Source organism: Sorex fumeus, unplaced genomic scaffold (genome assembly GCF_029834395.1).
Source record: "Sorex fumeus unplaced genomic scaffold, SorFum_2.1 ptg000041l, whole genome shotgun sequence".
NCBI lineage: Eukaryota > Metazoa > Chordata > Mammalia > Eulipotyphla > Soricidae > Sorex > Sorex fumeus.
In genome coordinates, this window is record NW_026606098.1 from 11,006,911 (window position 1) to 11,029,182 (window position 22,272).

The 22,272-nt window shown below is 60.5% G+C and overlaps 1 protein-coding gene across 1 annotated transcript; it reads right to left on the reverse strand.

Moving 5' to 3' along the window:
• Positions 1 to 1,570: 1,570 nt before the first annotated feature.
• MAP2K2 (mitogen-activated protein kinase kinase 2) lies at positions 1,571 to 12,781 on the reverse strand. Its single transcript, XM_056119750.1, has 11 exons — positions 12,500 to 12,781; positions 9,997 to 10,207; positions 7,977 to 8,123; positions 5,682 to 5,759; positions 5,319 to 5,370; positions 5,103 to 5,227; positions 4,779 to 4,992; positions 3,274 to 3,338; positions 3,066 to 3,127; positions 2,202 to 2,247; positions 1,571 to 1,766 (listed from the first exon to the last, which is right to left on the reverse strand). The coding sequence occupies exons 1-11, from the start codon at positions 12,589 to 12,591 to the stop codon at positions 1,656 to 1,658; spliced, it is 1,203 nt and encodes a 400-aa protein (XP_055975725.1). The 5' UTR covers positions 12,592 to 12,781; the 3' UTR covers positions 1,571 to 1,655.
• Positions 12,782 to 22,272: the final 9,491 nt, after the last annotated feature.

The following is a 22,272-nucleotide window of genomic DNA, read 5'->3' on the forward strand; positions in this document are numbered from 1 at the left end:
TCTGCTCAGGCATCGCTGCTGGGGGTGCTGGGGTGCAGCCTAGGCTGGCTGTGTGGTGTGCAAGGCAAGTGCCTTCCCCCCTACTCTCTTGGGCTTTTCCACCTCAGCCTGCACTCCCCCCCAAAAAATGAAACAGCCCTTCCAGAAATCTCATTTCTTTTGTGAGTGCCTGGGAATTGAGGTGAAGTAACATTTCTGGAGCCGGAGAGAGCACGAGGTCGAGGTGTTTGTCTTGGCCGTGGCACACCCCGCCTGCATGGTCCCAGGAGCACTGATAGGAATGAGGCCCTGAGCACAGAGCTGGGAGTAGCACCGAGCATTTCTGGCGCGGCCCCCGAAACAAACCAAAGAAAACTGGCCCCGCCAGGAGGGATCCCTGGCAGGGAGCCAGAGGTAAGGCAACTGGGGGTGGTCCCCAAAACCAAACCAAACCTTGGGGCCGAGGTACAGTGGGGAGGGTGCTTGCCTTGCATGCAGATGAACTGGGTCTGATCCCCAGCACCCCATCAGACCCCCCAGGTATCACCAGGAGTGATCCCTGAGTGCAGAGCCAGGAGTAACCCCTGAGTGTTGCTGGGTGTCACCCACCCCCCCCTTAAAACCCTGAATCCCTGACTAGACACCCCCACTGCGGGAGGGTGTCAGAGGCCCCCTTCCTACCCGAATATCAGGGGACCCCGGTTTGAGACTGGTGGGGGAAAGCCTGGCCTTGGGGCAGGGACACCTTACCCCAGGGCACCAGGAGAGGGTGGTCTGGTCTGAGGGTGTCTACAGGGACTTTGGGACTCTCGGTAGGGTCCATGTGGCTGTCCCTGAAGCATTGCAGACAGCAGGAGACAGTGGTGAGGCGTGGGCTCTCTGTGATTGCTGGGGGGCGCCCCAGGGCCTCCTGCATAGAGCCTGCAGGGCGGGGCGGAGCGGGGCGAGACTTGGTGAAGGGCGCAGGGCGCAGCGTGGCAAGATGCTGAGTCATGGGTCTGGCGAGCCCTCCGCGAGTGAGGCCGCAGGATTCCCCCACCCAGCCCCTCAATTCTACTTGTCATGCTTTTTATAAATTTCTTTTCTGGGCGCAGGGGTGTCTGGAAGTGGGACCCCAAGAGACCCCGAAACTGTCCTAAAGGGCTGTCACTCAACACGTTTCCTGCACACAGGAAAACCAGGGACTACCTTCCCTGGGGGGCTGCTGGTGTGTGTGTGTGGGGGGGGTATCAGTCAGTGAGCCCTCAGGAAGTGCTGTGGGGGGGAGGGCTCTGAGGTGGCCTTACTGGATGGTGGAAAGGCTGGACATGGGGAAAGGTGTCTCTCGGCACTGGTGCTACTTGGGGTCCAGTCAGAGGGTCACGGGAGTGGGGGGTGCCCTCTGGCCTTGTCTTACAGCACCCAGAGGACCACAGTGTCCAGGAAGGGGGAAATGCGAAGTTCCATGGGTGGCCCCCTGTAGGAGTCCCCCAGCACACACACACATGAGTGACCCCCTAGAGGAGGCCCCCCAACACACACGAGAGAAAGAATCGCCAAAAGGCCACACGTTGCTTTTTTCTCTCCCTGTTTGGTTTTGGGTTTCTGAGGCCACAGAGGCGCACCCCCCCAGGAGCCCAGGCAGGAGAGGCACGTGTCCGGGGGTCCAGCGGTGGAGGGGGGTCCGTGGGGCATCGTCACACGGCGGTGCGGGTGGGCGTGCTGGGTTGGTTCAGCCGCAGTGTCCGGCAGAGCCAACCGGCAAAGTCCACCTCTTCCACCTCGGAGCGTTTGATGAAAGCATGGTTCTGGGGACAAGAGGCCAGAGTGAAGGTCCCCCAGAGCTACCGAGGGGGGACAGGCCTCCTGTCAGGGTACAGGTAACCTGGTCCCCAGTAAGGCGGTCTCAGGAAAAGGGCGCAAATCTCCAGGAAGGATGGACAGTGGCCCCAACTGGGCCTGGCCCAAGGGGGGAGGGGTGTGTGGACATGGGGCCCCGCTGACAGAGGGGTGCAGACATGTCCAGGGAGAACCGAGTCGGCAAGACCCCAATGATGGTGAGGGGTCACTTGCTGTCTGGGCACTGGGGCGGGGTGAGTGGGCCTGGGTAGCTTTCCGCGTGTGGGGGTCCCAGCAACCTGCAGGTTGATGCCCAGACATCTTGGGGGGTCTGTGTGGGGGGGGTGGGTGCAAGGGGGCTGGGGCACCCATATCTTCCAGCCCAGCACCCCTTGCTCACTCACCATGAGCATCTTCAGGTCTGCTCGTTCCGCTGGGTTCTTGATTAGACTGTGGGGGGTTCAGGTGGGGAGGGATGTGGAGGGACCGCGGGGAGGGGGGGGGGAGACAAGACAGGCTGTGAGCAGTGGGGTGGGCACAATGGGGTCCTGAGTCCAGAGCCCAGCCCATTCCTGACCTTTGGAAATCTATGAGGCTGATATTGGGAAATTAACTGTTTTGGAGGGCCCAGGGGGGAATCTCCAATAGCAGCTGGCTGGGACCTGGGGACCGGCTGGAATGGCAGGGAAGGCAAAGGTTCTGGGAATCAGACTCGGGGTCTCGTGCACACCGGGCCAGCGGCCCAGCGCCTTTAGCATGTCTTAGCCCCAAGGATGTGGACCTGCGGAGAGGGTGGGGCTCCATCCCCAGGACCACATGGGGTCTCCGAGCCCCTCCCGGAGTGATTCCCGAGCAGTCGGGTATGGCCCCGAAACCCAAACAAAAGCAGCAAAACTCAAGAAATGATCAGAGCATGCCTGGACGTGCCAGGAACTGCCAGGGGGAATTGGGCCACTCCGGGCAGTGCCGGGGGTCGAACCGGGCCAGCTCGTGCAAGGCCAGCACCCGGGTTTCTCGTACAAGCCAGGGCGTGCTAATGGGCCCTCTGAGCAGGGTCCTGTCCTGCACGGTCTTGTGGTCACATCCCCCCCAACCCCACTGCACCCCTCACGGAGCACGGCTGCATTCCCAGGAAGCTGTGGGGGTCACAGGGCTAGCGCGGGCTCGGGACAGGTCCTGGACACAGCAGCACATGGGCCAGCGCGGGGTGGGGGTGGAGCAACCCGCCAAGCCGAGGGTGCCCCACGCGGCTCCCCTGCACCTCTTACCATTTATTTACAAACTCCTGGAAATCCTGTGTGAAAACACCAGTGGGCAGCTTGGGTGGTGGCTGTGGGGAGGGAGGGCAAGTGGTCAGGGCTGAGGAGGGTCTGGAGCCCAGGTGCGGGAGGTCAGGCGGAGGCCGGGTTCCTGGGGACGCCCACCCCACAGGCAGGTGTGAAGAGTGGGGGGCAGGGCCGGGGTTTCCCGACCCACCTCATTCACAATATAGTCCAGCAGCTCGAAGATGGCCATGGCCGGCCGGCTGTCCATGCCGTGCCCTGCGGGAGACGCGGGTGAGAGGCGTGTGTCCGCCCCCCCACTTCCCAGCATGGTGCTCCAAGCGGGTAGCGCCTGGCAGAGAAGCCGCGAGAGGGCCCTCCCCTCCTTGGGGGTGGGGGGAACCCAGACAAGGGCAGCCCGTGACCTTGGTGGGGCGGCCAGCGGGGCGAGCCACTGACCCCTGCCCTACACCCGCTGGCCAGGCCCCGGTTGGCAGCTGGACTTTCGCCTCCTGTCCCCCCGCCTGACATGGGCACAGCGGGGGAATGGGAGGGGCCAGGGTGGCAAATGGAGGCACCCAGCAGACGGGCTGCGCCCCTGGGAACACACGGGTCTGGGCATGAGGGAACGGCAAAGCAGTGTCAGAGAGCAGGCGTAAAGGGACACACACACACACACACACACACACACACAGAACTACACAGGCACACTATACAAATAGGAACACAAAGACACACACACACAGGCACATGCTATACACACAAACACAGACACACACTATACACACAAATACACACACAGGCACAGACATAAACATAACTACACAAGCAGAAACTATAAACACACAAACACACAGATACGACACACATAACTACAGACAAATATGCACTCAACTATATATACCCTGCACAAACACACAACCACACGCACAGGGACCCAGCGTGCCCTTAGCCGGAAGGGCTGGGCTGCTCTGAAACCCCTTGGGCGCCCGTCCCTGAACAGACCAGACCCCAGGGGGGCCCCCCAGGGCCGGAACATCCAAACGGGACCTGTCTGCAGACAGGAAGATGGTTTGTGGGCACTGCTGAAGGGGCTGGGCTTTCTGGGGTGACAGAATGTTCTGGAAGGAGACGGTCTGCCGCTCACATCCCGGCCGCCGGGCTTCCATCTCACGTAACCCTCTTCCTGCCAATCCACCTGAGCTGCCTGGTGCCTGCGTGGGGCTGCCACGTCACCGGCCCCACTGACCTGCTCGCGACCCCCAAAGGGGTCGAGTGTCAGCCAGAGTCGCTCCGGGACAGGACTGTCTGAAGGGGCGGGGGTGGCAGGGGTGTGAAGCCAAGAAGCCACATGAGGACATTCTGAGTCACATTTGCCACAGCGCTGCACCGCCCCCCAGCCCCCTGCAGGATGCCAAGGCCCAGACAGCACGGCGGGCACGGGGGAGTGGGCAGGGGGCACGGGCTGCCTGCAGCAGGGCGCAGGGGGGAGTGTTCACAACCCTCCAGCTGGCAGCAACAGGTGGTCCGTCCCCCCAGCAGCCTGGGGACCGTCTGAGCTCAGCCGACCCCGGCCAGCTCAGCCCAGCCGGTGGGTGGGGGGGGGGGCTGGGAGAAACAGGTGGGCCGAGGGGAGCCGGACGCGGGGCGGCAGCTGCATTCCCAGGCGGGGCTTTCGGGGGATGGGAAGACACGCGTGGCCGCCCCCAGGGGCCGTACCGCTGATGGGGCGCCCGGGGGGCCGCGGCCGGGGCGACACGCTGTGGGGCTCGCCCTCGGCGCCGTCCCCCACGGGCCGGCCGAAGATGGCCTCCAGCTCCTTGGCGTCGGGCGGGGGGATGGGGTAGCGGCCGATGGACAGCTCCACGAGGGACAGGCCCATGCTCCAGATGTCCGACTGGACTGAATAGTGGGTGCCCTGCAGACGCTCGGGCTGCAGAAAGAGACAGGGCGGGTGGAGGCGCAGCTGGCGGGAGCACCCTGCCCCCCACCCCCGCGTCCCGGCCCGGGGGATGGGGGGGTTGGGGGGTGGGGGGAACTCACCGACATGTAGGACCGCGTCCCCACGAACGAGTTGGCCATGGAGTCAATGAGCTGCCCGCTCACCCCAAAGTCGCACAGCTTGATCTCCCCCCTGGAGTTGACCAGGATGTTGGACGGCTTCACATCTGGGGGCGCGGATGACGATCCCGGGGTGAGAGGCTGCCTCGATGGGGACCCCCACCCTCTCCCCGCCCCCGGGGCGCTCCCGCCCCTCACCTCGGTGCATGATCTGGTGCTTCTCCCGGAGGTAGGCCAAGCCCCGAAGGACCTGAGGGGGCAGGGAAGGGGCAGGATGAGCAGGGTGTGGGCAGGAGCCTGCCTCTCCCAGGGCAGGGCCCCTGGGTGTCACAGGCTGTCACTGGTGTCTCCACAGGGCACCCCACCCCACCCAGGGGCAAGCCTGCCCCCAGGAACAGGTTGGGGGGGACTCATCCCCTCAGAGGCCTTGGGGCACCCCCAAGCCTGACGCCCCATCCGCGGGCGGCCCGAGCTGCAGCAGCGTGGTGGGGTGGTCCAATGGGCAGCCCACACCCCCTCAAGGCCCTCTATGGAGCTCCCCATGTCCGCGCCCCCACTCACCGCTATGCTGACCTTCCCCAAGATCTCCTCGGGGATGCGCTTGGCCTCCTTCAGCACCTGGTCCAGGGAGCCCCCGTCCTAGGAAGGAGCAGGACAGGCTGAGCTGGGGCTGGAGCAGAGCTCCCCGCACCCCATCAGCCATCCCATGGGCAGAGAAAGCTCAAGGACAGCGGCCAAGGGAGCCCTGGGCACAGGGAGCCCAGGTGACCCACCTTCCCAGGTTGCCATGGCAGCCGCACCAGCCAGGCCCGCCCTGCAGCTGCAGGGGTGCAGGAGGCTCCATGGCCCCCACTCCTGTCCCACCCGCGCGAGCCAAGGACAAGAGGCGAGTGTGTCTCATGGCCGCAGGGAGGGAGACGGCGCCGTGGCCCTGGACTGCCCAGTAGCGGGGGCACCTGAGGCCCCTCTAGCCCGGGTGTCCGGCTGCAGCTCGGCTTTTAAGGGGGTTCAGAGAAGCTCTGGGCACAAGGGGGCGGTCTCCAGACTCGAGAGGGAGGTGGGGTGAGGTGGGGCGCACAGAGGAGGTGAGAGCCCCCGGCCCTGCACCCACCCGCCCACCCGATTCCCGCACCCATGCCGAGTTTTACATGGATGTTCTCTCGTTTGGGGATCACACCCAGCAGTGCCGGGGCCCCCACTCTCTCTCCCTGGGTCCCCCGCTCCCGCTGTGTGGACACGCAAGCTAGCCGGGCACTGTTTAGGCCCGGGGTTCACTCTTCCACTTCACTCTGGCCACACGGTGTAGGGGCCTCCCTGCAGTGCTGAAGGTTGGGGTCTGGCCAGTGCTGTCACAGGCCCCCTGAAACAAGGACGCCCTGACCTGCCCCCTCCCTGCCTTCCGGGAGTAGCACGGAGGGCCCCAGTACCCCACACTGAAGGGTCACTGCAGGGGGCTGTGTGGGGACCTGGGTGCCCGTCAGCACAGGGGGCTGTGAAAACTGCAGATGGCCCCTGGCTGTGCTGGGGTTCCCGTGGGGGGCACAGGGGTGACACAGAGATCTGCGGCCCAGGGGCTGAGAGGCCAGGGGAAGTTCAGTGGGGTGCTGTAGCCAGGATGTGGGGGTGGGGGTGTCAGTGGATCCCGCCCCTTCCCCCCACCTGAGATTTTCACTTTGCCTGAAGCAGCCACAGGCTGTCCCCCTCCCTCCTCTCCCCTCTGCAGCGACCTTATCCCAGATCCCTTCTGGGGTGACAGAGGTACCCAGGGACCCTGTCCTGCCCCCTTTGTGCTCATGGGCTCATCTCCGCTGTTCTGGGTGGGAGCACATGGTTCTTCCTGTTAGGGCCCAAGAACCTGAGGGGTCCACGCTGGGGTACCCACGAGTAGCGCCAAATCCCCCAAATCCCCCCAGTCTGCATCCCGACACCCACCAGCAGTGGCCAGTCCTTGAACCAGTCCCGCCTGCCCACCACAGCAAAGGCCCCACCCAAATGTCAAAACCCTGCCCCCAAGCACACAGCCCCATCCGGGAACTGTGCTCAGGGCTTACTCCGGGCTTATACAACACTGTGGTGCGCAGAGCCCCCCCCCCCCCCACTGCCTCATGGTGACACAGTGAATGCCTTTGACAGCTCCCCCCTCACTTGATGTCCCCCAAGCCTTCTGCCTTCCCAGTGGGAGCAACTGCACCTGACTGGTGTGGCCACAAGGTGACTCCACCTCCCCTGGATCCCTGCAGACCAGGAGGTTCAGTTCTGCATAGGGAAGGCCTGGCCCTGGGGGGGCTGGGGGGAGCTTGCCCCCTACATCTGCAGGAAAGACACCTCCCTGCGCCCAGGGTGCCCGGGAGGGAGAGGTGGGGGCAGAGTGCACGGTGGGGGGGCACATGGGAGGGGCCCCCTCAGACCAGAGGGTCCCTGACAGCTCCCCACAAGAAAAGGAGCTCCAGAGAGTCACTGCCCTAAGGCCCGGGCACCCTGGGGTCCTCTCTCTCCAATCTCCTTCCTGCCTATTTCCACACCATGGGGGTGGGGGGAGGGGCTTGGGGGAGACTAAAGGCAGCCACCAGTAGACCCCAAGGCATGGTCTTCCTGCTACCTGGCTTGTTCTTTTCTTTCTTTTTGGGTCACACCCGGCGATGCTCAGGGGTTTCTCCTGGCTCTGCACTCAGGAATTACCCCTGGCGGTGCTCAGGGGACCCCATTGAACCCGGGTTGGCCGCGTGCAAGGAAAATGCCCTACCCGCTGTACTATCACTCCAGCCCCTGCTGCCTGGTTTCGGAAGAGCCTTTGAGCGGGGTGTGTATGTGGGGGGGGGGGACTGCACTCCCACCCTCTGCCCGCCCCGCACCCACCATGTGCTCCATGCAGATGCTGATCTCGCCATCGCTGTAGAAGGCGCCGTAGAAGCCCACGATGTACGGCGAGTTGCACTCGTGCAGCACCTGCAGCTCCCGGATGATCTGGTTCCGGACGGCAGGCTTGATCTCCAGGTGGATCAGCTGGTCGGGGGGGGGGGGGGTGGTCGGGGTGAGTCAGGGCGGTGGCGAGGGCCTCCCCAGCCCCGGGAAGCAAGAGCCCGTGTCCACCGAGACTCGCGCCCACCTACCATGCCCATCTGGCACGGCGCCCACCCAGAACCCCACCCCGCATCTACCTGCAGCCACCCGACAGGGGAAGAAGGGCAGCGGGGGCCGGCCACCCTCTTTCCATTCTAGAAGCCCCCCTGGACCCCACCCCTGGGCTCCTGCCATGCGAGACTCATGTCCCCCTCCCCCCAGCCCTGGCCCCTGCTCGCGGGCCTCTCCCCAGAGTCCTGGTTGGGGAAGGGAGCGGGAGGTGCTGGCCTGCAGTGCTATGGACAGATGGACAGACAGACGGACACGCCCGGGGCCCGGCTGCCCGGGCATCCTGGAACTGGTCCTGTGGCTTCCCCGGCATGTCCTACTGGTTCCTGGCACGTCCTGCAGGTCTCCAGTCAGCCGCCCCAAGAGAGCACCGGGGCTGTCAGCCCAGGGGCGGGCGGGGCCTCAAGGGCCCCACCCTGCCAAGGCCGGTGACCTCGTCCGTGCAGCACGTCAGGAATTCCTACCTGGTGCCCGGGGAATCCAGAACCAGGGCCGGCCCAGTGGGGCGGTCCAGGCTGGAGACCTCTCCTCCATCTCTGCTCCCACTTTTTTATTATATATATATGCTTTTGTCTTTTCCAGCCGCACCAGCTGTGCTCAGGGATCGCTCCTGGTGGTGCTTGGGGGGACCCTACAGGGTGCCGGGATCTAACCCGGGTCAGCTGTGTGTAAGCAAGTGGCCTCCCCGTGGGACTCTTGGGAAATGGACGCCCAGAGGGAGGGGCAGGACCTAGTGGTCAGTCCCTCCCGACTGGACCCAGGCAGAGGCTGTGAGCCACAGCAGACCAGGGAGAGTGGCCCAGCTACAGCCCCTCCCTGTACCCTCCTCAGCCCCCAGTAGTTGGGACCCAGGACTTGGGGAACCGGAGCCAGGACTGCTGGAAAGCCCCCTCCCCAGCCCCCACCCGCTAGGGCCCCTGCCGTTTCTGCTCCCCTCCCACCAGCTCTCAGGTCTCCTCTTTCTGCACCCCCACTGCTCAGGGCAAGGCAGCCAGGGAGGTTTGCAGGGCAGCGGCGTCGCCGTCGCGGGGACAGAAATAGAAAGCTGGTGCTGGGTGGCAGGGGGGAGGCGGGCGGGGCCAAGCGAGCAGGAGGGAGCACTGCAGAGTCAGGCCCTACCCTGGGGAGCTGAGCGTGGTCCCGCCCATCCAGAGACTGGGGGAAGGGGCCCCGGTTTTCCCATTCAGGAACCTGAGGAGCTGCACGCCCAGAGAGGCTCCATCGCTTTCACCTGGCCGCCCCCCTTCCTCCCCAACACCACCAAGCGCTCACCCCGCCCCCACTGCTTCTCAGCAGCCTTGCATGCGCTGCCCCCGCATTAGGGGAAAGGCTGCCTGGTGTCAGAGCGTGCACGCGGGAGGGGCGGGCGACTGCTCCGGGGTTCCAAGTGGACAGACCAAGGTAAAGTGCCCCACGAAGCTGTTTTTCTTGGGGGCTGAGCGATAGGACAGCGGAGAGGGCACCTGCCTTGCACGCGCCGACTGAGGTTCAATCCCTGACACCCCGTAGGGTCCCCTGAGCCCCGGCAGGAGCGATCCCTGGGCGCAGAGCCGGGAGTCAGCCCTGAGCACTTGCCGGGTGTGGTCCCCAAGCCCCAAAACAATGAGAATCTGTCCGCAGAAGCCTCCCTGAGATGCGCCTCGCCCAATCAGCGGAAGTCTCGCGGGGCGAGGGGGCGGGGCTGAGCCCCAGCAGCCAATCAAGCGTGCAGAGGCCGGCCGGGCAAACCCAGCGCGCTGGCCCTCACCTTTCGGGCCATGATGAGCCCCGAGGGTCTGTGCTGGACCTTGGTGACCACGCCGCCATTGCCGGCCCCGAGCTCAGAGATCTTCTCGAAGTCGTCATCTTTGAGCTCCCCGACCTTGGCCTTCTGGGTGAGGAAGGCTTCCAGGCGCTTCTTCTGCTGCTCATCGAGTTCGAGCTCCTCGAGCTTCTTCTGCAGGTCCACCAGGTTCGCTCTGCGGGAAGCCGAGGGCGAGGATGGGGGAAGGCAGGCAAGGGCTGCCCAGTCAGGGTTCCGGAGGCGGCCGCCTGGCAGAGGGGCCAGGCAGGACCAGGGCTGGGGCCCACAGCCTCCTTCCCCCCCCCCCCCCCCCCCCGCCCTTTCCTGTTGTCAGGACCCTAGAATGCGTAGGAAGAGGCAAGTCAGGGGCACAGGGAGGAGGTCAGAGGGGGTGCAGGGAGGAGATCAGACAGGGTGCCTGGAAGAAGGAAGACAGGGATGTAGAGGGGAGGTTAGAGAGGGATGTAGGGGGTGCAGGGGCGAGGCCAGAGGGGGTGTCAGAGGGAGGCCAAACAGGTGCAGGGAGGAGGCTCAGGCAGGGGTATGGGCAGACGTCAGACAGGGGTGCCAGGTGGGGGGGGTCAGACTGCGGTGCGGGCAGACAAGGCCCAGGCCACCTCTCTCCAGTGCAGGCCGCGGCACAGGCCCACGTTGCTGAGCAGTGGTGGGGCTGGCTGGCCGGGTGGTAGGAGCCCAGGAGCCCCAGCCGTGGCCAGCCAGGAAGTTCCGCAGAGGCCCGGCCCGAGGGCGGGGCCCTACCTAAGCTCCAGGCAATTCGGGCTTTACCGTAAATACAGTAGGTGACCCGCATCTGCCACCGTCAGTAAAGCCCCGGACAGGTGCACTGCATTTTGATAAGGGGGCGGAAAGGGGGCGATTCGAGGGGCTATTTTTTACCCACCCCTGCCCGCTCAGGGAATCAAACACAGGAACAGGGCGGGCCACCTGAGAGAGACCCTGGCACTTAGAGTCCCACCTACAAACTTAAGCTCCAGGCCAGCTTTCGACTGCCTACAGAGCACCCCCCCCCCCCCCCCCCCCCCCCGCCCATGCCCAGAGGTCCAGGGGTTCTGACAAGCAGAGCCAAAGCCCGGGGAACTCACAAACACATCAGCATAAACGAGCCAGCCAACACGGGCTTGCCCCCACCCCGGCTCTGACTTGTGGCCCTGACTTGTGGCCGGTGTGAAAGAGGGGGTGTAGCCCTGAATTTGGCCGGCTGAGGGCAGAGAGGGGAAGTGGGAGGGGGTGTGGCTCTGAGCAAAATCTGAGAACAGGCCCCCCACCCCACTGGCTCCCAGGCGGCTAAGCTGGGCTGGCAGCTGCGGGGCACCTCGCAGATTGCATGCAAGCAGGGGGTGAAGAGAGGGGAGGGAGGGGATCCCCACCACCTGCCCTATCTCCTGCCCGACCCCTATTCCCTACAAGAGAGTGTAAAGGGATGCCAGGCCAGAGGGAGATCCCCCATGGGGCAAAGCCTGAGCTGTCACCCTTGATTTCAGAGGTGCCCTAAGCTGGGGTTGGAGGGGGGGGCACGGAGGGGGGCACAGGTGGGAGAAAGGGAGGGAATCCACCGTGCATAAGTGGAGGGGGTGCAGTCTCTTGGAAGGTGGGGCCCCTATGCCCACACCCTCCCGGAGACGGGGGTTTCCTCCTGGAGGAGGAATCAGCTCCCCAAGGAATGGGCGTCTCCAAGCACAAAGAGAGAATCAGGGTGCCCTCGAAAAGTGGGGAAGGGGTTCTGAGAAAAACCCCACTTCCCAAGCTGCCAGCTCCCAAATCCGGGGGTGAGGGGGGACACACATGGAGCTCCGTCCCGGGCCGCTGGGGCAGCCGGAGCAGGAAGCCATGGGGAACCATTCTGGGGCGCAGGGCTCACCCCGGCGGGAGCTCCCGGGTGCGGTTCTGCCACAACGAACACCGGCGCTGCGCTGTCCCCACCCGGATCCTCACCCGCTCTCCGGGGCTGCGGGCGGGGGTCCGTCATCTGCAGTCCCGCCCGGCACCCTGCCTCTTCTCCTCGGCTGGGCCGCCCCCAAGCCATCTTCTCAAGTCCTGAGGACCCCCCATACCTCACGGATCCCCAGCCTTGCTCCAGAGACCCCCCAGGTCCATCTCACTTCCTAGAGCCCCTCCTCGCAGACCCTGCAACTAGTGTGTCCCGCCCCGCTCCTCCCGCGACCCCTTCCTGGGGCCCTCGCTCCCGTCTCTGCAAGAAACCCCGTTCTTGCTCCGGCGCAACCACCCCCCCCCGGCCGCCCCCGACCCATCCCTGGTGCCCACCGAGCGGGGCCACGCCCCACCTCCTTCCTCCAGGGCCCTCCCGGCACCGATCTCTGCCCCGAAGCCTCTCTGCCCTCTTCCTCCTCGCCAGCTGGGACCCTCCGCGCCTCCCCTCGCCGTCCGGGGCGACCCCCGCCCAGCCCGTCCTTCGCCCCCGGGACGTGCCCCAGCCCACCCCACTCACTCGGAGGCGCCCTCGCTGGTGGGGGACGGGCCCTCGGCGATGGCGGTGTTGATGGTGAGCGCCGGCAGCACCGGCTTCCTCCGGGCCAGCATCGAGGCTCCGCGGGCCTGCGGCGGCGGCGGCGCCTCTAGCCGGGGCCCATAGGGGGCGGGCCGGGGAGCGGGCGGCGCCGATGCGAGCCCGGGGCTGCAGCCGCGGCCTAGGCGGGCGCCGGCGGGGCGGGGGCGGGCGGCGCCGCACGCGGGGGCCGAGGGGCGCCGCGGGGCTCGGGCGCTCGGGAGCTGCTGCTGCTGCTGCTGCCGCCGCCGCCGCCGCCGCCGAGGCCCGAGCGAGGCTGACGCTGCAGCGGGGCGCCCGGGAGGCCGGGCGGGGAGGGGAGGGCAGCGGCGAGATCGCGCGCGCCGCTCTCGCGAGAACCCGCGCCCGCCCCGCCCGCCGGCCGCGGCGCCTGCGGAAGAGCCCCACGCCGCTCCCCCCCCCCCCCCCCCCCGGGGCTGGGAAAAAGGGGCGGGGTCGGCGGCGGGGCGCGTGCGCGCGGGCTCGCTCTCCGGCGCGTGTGCACTGGGCGCTGGGGGCGCCCGCTAAGCTCGGTGGGGTGGTGAGCGTGCGCTTGGGGCAGCGAAGTGGCCGGAGCCCACAGAGCCCTGTGAGTGCCACGCGCGGACGTGACCAGCTGGCAAGGGGGAAAAAGAATCCCCTAAAGTTGAGGGGAGGGGGTCGCGCAGAGCCGGCTATTTCTTCTAGCTACAGGCGCAGAGCCGCCGCGGTTTTCCTCTTTTCTAAGAATGATCCCCCGCTTTCGGAAAGGGGCCTTCGAAGACTTCCCCACTGCAGACAACCTAGATCACTTAACATCCTCCTTAAGTGTAGCCCAGCAAACGCATGATCAGCCCCACGAAGCCCATTCACAGGGTCCTGCGACCCTCCCCATCATCATTCTCCTCTTCCCGGTACAGGAACCGACCCCAAGAAACAACCTTTCCTCTCCCCCGCAAACCCCCACCCCCCCACCGCCCCAACTACTTCCTATTTCTACGGCGGGGACTGGAGCGGGGAGGAGGGGGGAGCAGCGGGGAGGAGGGGGGAGCGTCACCCAGGATGTCTCCCGCTGGATTAGGCTCCTGCATCAGACCTCATGACCTCACGCATTCACCTTTAGTAAATGTCATTGTTTCCTTCCTTGAAAAGACGTTCAAGAAAAAACTAAATAAAAAATGAAAAACGTTTAAGGACCCAGCGAGCCGGGAGGGTGCTTGCCTTGCACGCAGTTGACCCGGGTTCAATCCCCAGCATCGCATAGGATCCTCTGAGCGCACCACGAGTAATTCCTGAGTGCAGAGCCAAGAGTAACTCCTGAGCACCGCCGGGTGTCGCCCACCCCTCGTCAAAAATACCCCACTTTTAAATAGGGGTTTTCCAAGGGATGCGGGTGTAGGGTTGTCACGCCTGATGTTTGTCACCGTGGTTGCTTGTGATTTCCAGCTTCTGGGGCCTCCAAAACTCTTCAGATAGCACAACTGGTAGGGCGTTTTGCCTTGCACACGGCCAACCTGGGTTCGATTCCCAGCATCCCATATGGTCCCTGAGCACCGCCAGGAGTAATTCCTGAGTGCAGAGCCAGGAGAAGGCCCTGTGCATCGCTGGGTGTGACCCAAAAAAGCAAAAAAAAAAAAAAAAAAAGCTCTTCTTTAAACCATAAGGTGCCTGGGATTGAGCCAAAGGACTCAAGCACGAAGATACGCTCTCCACCCATTTGAACCCTCCCCAGCCCCGTTTCCTTCCTTATTATTTGTTTATTGTGGGTGGGGCATACCTGGCACCGTTGTGGGGGCCTGTATGCTGTGCTGGGTGTCTGGAAAATCTGAGGCTCTGCTATGTTGGGTGACAGCTTCTTGCACTGTCTCCCCAGCCAAGGCAAAGTATTGTCATGGGAGAAAAATCAACTTCCTGAAAAACTGGACATTTTCCTGTTGGTGGGTCAGACATTCATGGCCCAGGGCTGCACCTCCGGGAACCATGTGGGAAGAAATAAGACTTGCTAGGGGGGCGGAGAGATAGTACAGTGGGTAGGGAGCACCTCATATGGCCCCCTGAGCACTGCCAGTAGTGATTTCTGGGCACGGAGCAAGGAACAATCTTTGAGCAACTCTGGGTGTGGTCCCAAAACGAGAGGGGGGGGGAGAGAGGAGGGGGAAGAGAGATAGAGAGAAAGGAGAGAGAAAGTGGAGAGAGAGAAACTTACTAGCAGAGAGAAAGAAACTTACTAGCACTTGGGTCCAAATCCCTCTTCCTGCTTCTCCCTGACCTCCCGGGTTCAGTCCTAACCCACTTCCTGTCCTGAGGTCCCTCACACGTTCTTGTAACAATTTGCAAGGTGCTAGATACCTTGTTGCACGTGGGGACATAATGTTGCAAAAATAATGTTATATAGCATATATACATATAATTGCATAAAGATAAGGTGCAAAACTGCAAACTTGTAACCACCAACTCTGGCCAGGAAGATGGAAACACCTCTTCCTGGCCAGCAGGTGTGTCAAGGGGTATGGCCCTGGAGTGGCAGGTGCAAGACCCTGAATTAGATCCTTGATACCGCATGCCCCGCCCCTGCTCCAGCACCGCCGCTGGGAGTGGACTCAATGGCGCCCCCACCTGGACTCTTCCAGGTATGGTCCCCAGCGGCAGTAATAAAACTGCGATGTTGACTTGTAACGGACCTCAGCTAAACAGGGTTCTGGAATGTGCAGCAACTTGAGCTTGTCCACGGGAGCAGTGGCGAAAGGCAGCTCTGGCGTGTGGTCTTCGGTCTGCATGTCCTTTGTCGTTTAATCCCCGGCTCCAACCAGCAGGGGTTTGCTTGCTGGTTGATATTTAACCAGGAGTTGAGTTGTTTATTGGAGTGTGTGTGTGGAGAGAGAGAGAGAGAGAGAGAGAGAGAGAGAGAGAGAGAGAGAGAGAGAGAGAGAGAGAGAGAAAGAGAGAGAGAGACTTGTGCTTTACAGCTATTTCGACCGTATAAATATTCCCCTCATCCTCATTCCAGCGACCTAAAAGCGATTCAGGAATGACGGTTGGAGCCAGACTGGCCAAAGCCTGTCGCTAACCCAAGAGCCACCTGGAATCTGAAGGTTTATTCCCGTAGATTTCATTTTGAATGTCATAGGCGTTTCCTTGATGGCAGTAGGATGGTGGGTGCTCTCTCTGGCATCTGGCTACTTTTGTTTGTTTGCATGGTTTTCTGTTTTGTTTGGGGGCCACACCCAGAGGTACTCAGGGGTAACTCTTGGCTCTGCACTCAGAAATCACTTCTGGCGGTGCTTAGGGGACCCTATGGGATGCGGGGAATTGAACACGGGTCGGCATCATGCAAGGCCAGCCCCCTCCCACTGTCCCATCACTCAGGCCCATTTTCCTTGTGTGAAATTTGTGAGTTGCAGCCCTGTGGATTCCTTCCTACTGGCTGCATGCTAACTGTTGTGTGCACTGTTGGAGAATTGCACAGGATCTCCCATCTTACTGAGGAGGACTGACGGGGGAAGCTTTATTTTGCTGGGGGGGCACCCCTAGCTGGGATCTACACACAGGGATCACTGCTGGCAGGAGTCAGTGGGACCCTGTGGGGTACCAAGGATTGAATCCAGGTGCGCTGCATGCCCAGCAAGCACCTTCCCTGCTGTACTGTCTCTTCAACAGCCCCTCAATTCATTTCTTTCTTTTTAAGTTGTATTTTCTGGGCCCCACCAGGTAGTGCTCATACCTGGCTCTGTGCTCAGGGATCACTTCCTATGGGGCTCAGGAGACCCTATGGGATGCTAGGTATCAAACCTGCTGTGCTATTACACTGGCCCTTTTGTTTTCCTTTCTTTCTTTCTTTCTTTCTTTAATTAAAAAAAAGTCTCTTGCCCCTGCCACTGCTGTCTTCAATGGGGCCCCTCAGAAGGGGGTGAGCTGAGTTCCCCCCCCCCCCCGCCCTGAGCAGAGCCCCAGCAGCTGAAAAGACCTCCGGAACCCAGCCACACCCATACTCAAGGCCACTCTCCACACCCTTGGAAGAGCCTCATGCATGACAGAACTGGCAGTGGAACCCAGGTGTGCGGTACCTGGGGCTAAGATCTCCAAGCCTACTCGGGTCGGGACTGGGCCTCCCCCACCCAGATCCCCCATTTTCCAGTAGCTAGGCAGTCACACCCACAAACTGCTCCTGGCTCATGTAATCCCATCAATGGCCAAGAGTTAGAGACTATAAAACCAAGCTCCCGGAAGCAAATGCGGCTGTGCGACATTTTATTGTCTAGTTCTCCCACTCGGAGAACCCGGCAAGCTACCAAGAGTATCCTGCCCGCATGGCAGAGCCTGGCAAGCTCCCAATGGCATATTCGATATGCCAAACACAGTATCAATGATGGGGCTCATTCCTCTGACCCTGAAAGAGCCTCTAATATGGCACTGTTGGGAAGGACGAGTAAAGAGAGGCTGCTAAAATCTCAGGCGAGGACAAATGAATATGTTACTGGGCCTGCTCGAGAGCAAATTGATGAACAATGGGATGTTAGTGATACAGTGAAAAAAAAGTGATAGTATGGGGCTGGAGCAATAGAATAGCGGGGAGAGTGTTTGCCTCGTATGCGGCTGACCTCAGTTCAATCCCAGGCATCACATATGGTCCCCCAGCACCGCCAGGAGTTATTCCTGAGTACAGAGCCAGGAGGAACCTCTGAGCATTGCCGGGTGTGGCCTAAAAACTAAAAAAAAAAGAAAAAAGTCATAATGTTTATTTATTTTTGCTTTTTGGGTCACACCCAGCTATGCTCAGGGGTTACTCCTGGCTCTGCACTCAGGAATTGCTCCTGGTGGTGCTTGGGGGACCTTAAGGGATACCGGGGATTGAACCTGGTTCAGCCACATGTAAGGCTCTACCTGCTCCAGCCCTCTTTTTTTTTTTTTTTGAGTTTTGGTTTCTTTGGGGGCATGCCGGACTGTATTCAGGACTGACTTCTGGCTCTTTGCTCAGGGATCACTCACTTTTGGTGGGCTCAGAGAACCTGTGGAGTGGCAGGGATTGAACCCCAATCAGCCATGTGCAAGGCGAATATCCTACCCCCTGTACTCTCTCTGCGCCTCCCTTTTTTGTCCACTCCTGGTGGTGCTCATGATTAACTCCTCATGGTGCTCTGGGGGCCGTATGGGGTGCCAGGGATTGAACCCAGGTCGGCAGCATGCAAGGCAGACCCCCTTGCCACTGTTCTATCGCTCCAGCCAGCCCCTCTCTGCCCTTTTATGCTGTCTTTCTAGCTTGCAAATAGTGTTCTTGGGTGCCTTCCTGATGGAGGTGAGGGGCAATTATGCCTCTCCCAGCTTCTAGGAAGAGGCAGACTCCTTTTTTTTTTTCCCCCCTTTGGTCACACTCAGTGATGCACTGGGGTTATTCCTGGTTTTGCACTCAGGAATTACTCCTGGCGATACTCGGGGAACCATCTGGGATGCTGGGAATCGAACCTGGGTCGGCTGCATGCGAGGCAAACGCCCTACCTGCTGTACTATCCTCCCAGACTCCTTGTTTTGTTTTTTTTTTTTACGCTATTCAAACCCAGTGGGCACCTCCTCCTCCGGAGCGAGATGGGTTTCCGGGTGATCACCTGATGGTTCGGGTGATCTGCCCTTGTCCTAAAGCCAGCCTTTATGGTCGAGGTTACAGGGCACGTTCACGCCCTCTGCATCACTCGCACTCAGCACTTTCTGCCCTCCGAACCCTCGCACCGCGTTATCTTTCTGCTTATCCTCTGTTCTATCAGCTCCTGATCCCTTGGTTCCCTGGTTCCAGACACTTGGGTGTCTCCTGCCCCATCCCCCCACCCCTCACCCCAGAAGTCAGCATCTAATTGCCCTCCTGATAAATTTCATCTCAGGAGACACTTATCTCGCTGGCTAGCAGCATCTGGTCTGTCACATGGGCTGGCCCTCCTATCTGGACATGTGCCCTGAACTTTCTCTTCCCCCTCCCGTGAACTCCATGGACTCCTCCAGGTCTGACCCCCTTGGAGAGCAATTTACCAGCACCCGGCCAGTCGGCACTTCTGCGCCTCAAACACAGGAGAAGCGTTCAAGTTAAAAATGGGAGCTAGAGGGACTGGAGCGATAGCAGAGCGGGTAGGGCATTTGCCTTGCGCACGGCCGACCCGGGTTCAATTCCCAGCATCCCATATGGTCCCCTGAGCACCGCCAGGGGTAATTCCTGAGCGCAGAGCCAGGAGTAACCTCTGAGCATAGCCGGGTGTAACCCAAAAAGCAAAAAAAAAGGGGGGGGCTAGAGTGATAGCACAGCAGATAGGGCATTTGCCTTGCACACGGACGACTCGGGTTCGATTCCCAGCATCCCATATTGTCCCCTGAGAACCGCCAGGAGTGATTCCTGAGTGCAGAGCCAGGAGTATCCCTTGTGTACCCTAGATGTGACCCAAAAAGCAAAGTAAATAAATAAAATGTGCTCCATGGGGGGCTGGGGTGATGCTCGAGCAGGTAGGGTGCTTGTCTGGCATGCGGCAGACCTTGGTTCGATCCCCAGCACCCCACACACATGGGTCCCTGGAGAACTGCCAAGAGTGATGACTGAGTACAGAGCCAGGAGCAAGCCAGGAGCACAATAGCTCGTGTGCTCCCCTCCCCCGCCAAAATCAAACTCCAAAATGTTCTTGGAGGCAAAAGTCTCAAAGCCTCACTAATGTTCATGGGTGGAGAAATGAAAAGGTATGTTCTGGGGGGCGGGGGATAAAAGTAGGCCCCCGAATTAACAATTTAATTTTATTTATTTGGTTTTCTCAGGGGCGTCTCTCTGAGCAGGCTTAGGGGGTCCATGTGGGGGGCTGAGAATAGAATCTGAGTGTACAAGTGACAGGGGTGCTGCCCTGTCTTATCTCCCGTCACCACCCCCCAAGAACAGTTTCAGAACATTGTAAACCATCTTCAGGCTGTGGGTTTTTGTTCTTGCTGTTGTTATTTTGGGGGCCACACCCAGTCGGTGCTGAGGGCTGCCTCCTGCTAGGTGCTCAGGAATCACTCCTGGCAGGGCTCTGGTTACCCTGGGGCTGGGGATCGAACCGGGTCAGCCAAGTGCTGGGAATGGCGCCTCCCTGCTGTGCTATTGCTCCATACATTGGTTCGTAATTTCTATTCATTGTGTGATACAGGGCTGAAGCAATAGCACAGACGGTAGGGCGTTTGCCTTGCACGTGGCTGACCCGGGTTCAATTCCTCTGCCCTTCTCGGAGAGTCCGGCAAGCTACCGAGAGTATCTCGCCCACACGGCAAAGCCTGGCAAGCCTCCCCGTCACATATTTGATATGCCAGAAACAGTAACCACAAGTCTCACAATTTGTTGTGAGATGCTACTGGTGCCCGCTCGAGCAAATTGATGAACAGCATCAGGACAGTGCTACAGTGTGTGATACAGCCATCACCTCTCTCCTTCTGGAACATTCCACACACATACACACCCAAAATAACCCTGTCCCAATTTGCAGGGGGCCCCATCCGCTTCCCCTCACCTCTGCACCCCACCCCTGCTGTTCGTCGACCTGGTGGAACCTAGACTTTTTCGGCCATTCGGGGCCCTGCAGGTGCCATTTCCACACAATGTGAGGTCCTGATGCTTCTGGCCAAAGCCTGTCTCCCACCCCAAGAAAGAGCCAGACTCCGTTTTTTTTTTTTTTTTAAAAAAAAAAAAGAACAGGAGCAATTAAAAATCACCTGGTCTTGGCAAGCCCTGATGGGTGTGGGCAGATTTCTAGGCCAAGGTCAGGCCACTTCAGTTCCCAGAGGAGCTGGTTAGTGGCTGGTGGGTCCAGGCCTCCTTTGTGTACCAGGTCCCCTCCAAACTGTGGAGCCTTGGACCAGAGCGATAGTACAGTGAGGAGGGCACTGGCCTTGCACGTGGCTGACACAGGTTTGATCCCCAGCGTCCTATAGACTCCCCCAAGCCCCTCCAGGAAAGATCTCTGAGCACAGAGCCAGGAGTCAGCCCTGGACACTGCTGGCGTGCCCCCAAAACACACACACATAAGTGTGGGGCCTTGAAAAACTCATCTGGCCCTGGTTTCCCTGGGTGCAACATAACGTTCAGACTGAAATGGGACTTTGCCAAATTTGTGATGAGCCAACAGGTGCTAAATTTTTTCCCTCTCTTTTTTTTTTAAATTGTATTTAGGGACTGAAGTGATAGTACCCAGTGTAGGGCATTTGCCTTGCACGTGGCAGACCTGGGTTCGATCCCTGGCATCCCATAGAGTTCCCCAAGCACCGCCAGGAGTAATTCCTAAGTGCAAACCAGGAATAACCTCTGAGAATCGCTGGGTGTGGCACAAAAAGCAAGAAAGTAGGGGCTGGAGCCATAGCACAGCAGGTAAGGTGTTTTCCTTGCATATGGCCGACCTGGGTTCAATTCCCAGCATCCCATATGGTTCCCTGAGCACCATCAGAAGTAATTCCTGAGAGCATGAGCCAGGAGTAACCCCTGTGCATTGTCAGGTGTAACCCAAAAAGAAAAAAAAAAGCAAAAAAGTTAAAAAATAAATTTGCATTTAGTTTTTTAGGTGTGTGTGTGGGGGAGAGCAATGGATGCCCCCAGACCCCTTCCTGTCACTATGGGTCAGCAAAACTGTATTTAGGGGGTGAAGTGGGTGCTGGGGTGCAGACTTGGCGTGCAGGAGCCCTGGCTTGGGAAGGAGGTGCTGAAGCCGGCAGGAGCTTCTCACTGGTTCCTCTCCCCACCTGCACCCCCATGGGGAGAAAGGGCAGAATCTTATTTAATAGGAGAGAAGAAATGGATCAAGGCTATGATGTGATGTGCTTGCAAAATATTTCATGAGAGAAATCGATGCCCTGAACTCGCACACAGCTCCGAAGACACGTGATTTCTCTTCTGCTAAGTTCCAGCACCCCAGGCAGGGGTGCTCCCTCCAGAAGCACCTCCTTCTGGGGCGGGTTAGTACAGCAGGCAGAGCATTTGCCTTGCATGTAGCCAACCTGGGTTCGATTCCCAGCATCCCATATGGTCCCCCGAGCACTGCCAGGAGTGATTTCTGAGGACAGAGCCAGGAATAATCCCTGAGCACCACCAGGTGTGACTCCAAAAAAGAAAAAAAAAATTTAGGTCACACCCAGTGGTGCTCAAGTGCTTATTCTGGCTCTGTGTTCAGAGGTGTGTGTGGGGGTGGGTGCTCTCCTGGCAGTGCTTGGGAGACCCTATGCAGTGTCAGAGATCGAACCGGGTCAATTGTGTGCAGGGCTGCATCTTCACTGCTGTGATGATCTCTCCAGTTATCAGTATATCGGGGACCCTCTGCAAGGTAGCGGATTTGAACCACAGTCAGCCACATGCGAGGTGCGTGCCCTCACCCCCTGAATTATCTGCAGGGCTGGCCTGTGTTTCCCAGTCAGAGATTCAGGTGATGGAGGTCACAGAGAATGTTGGGGCCACGGAAGGAAGTGGGTACAGGTCCGGGGAAGCGGCTCAGGGCCCCCGTACTTTGCAGGCTTGATCCTTGGCGCCGCTTAGCCCTGAGAACTGGTAGGAGTGCTCATTAAGCACCAGTGTCTCGAGTCACCTCTGGGTGTGTCCCCAAGTGTCCCCTTCTCATCACCCTCCCAAAAAAAAACCCAGCCTGGAACTGACAGCAGAGGAAGTGGCCAGGGCTACTTCCTGAAGGCAGTCTGCACTCACCCCATGATCGGTCTCCCCACCATGCCTCCTCCTTCCCCCTACCAATCCCCCTGCCACC

Coding starts and splice junctions, on each gene's coding strand:
- MAP2K2 (XM_056119750.1), bottom strand. CDS start 12,591: ATGCTGGCCCGGAGGAAGCCGGTGCTGCCGGCGCTCACCATCAACACC. Junction 5,228..5,318: donor GCACCAGATCATGCACCGAG/GTGAGGGGCGGG, acceptor CCGCGCCCCCAG/ATGTGAAGCCGTCCAACATC. Junction 2,248..3,065: donor CAGGAGTTTGTAAATAAATG/GTAAGAGGTGCA, acceptor AACCCCCCACAG/TCTAATCAAGAACCCAGCGG.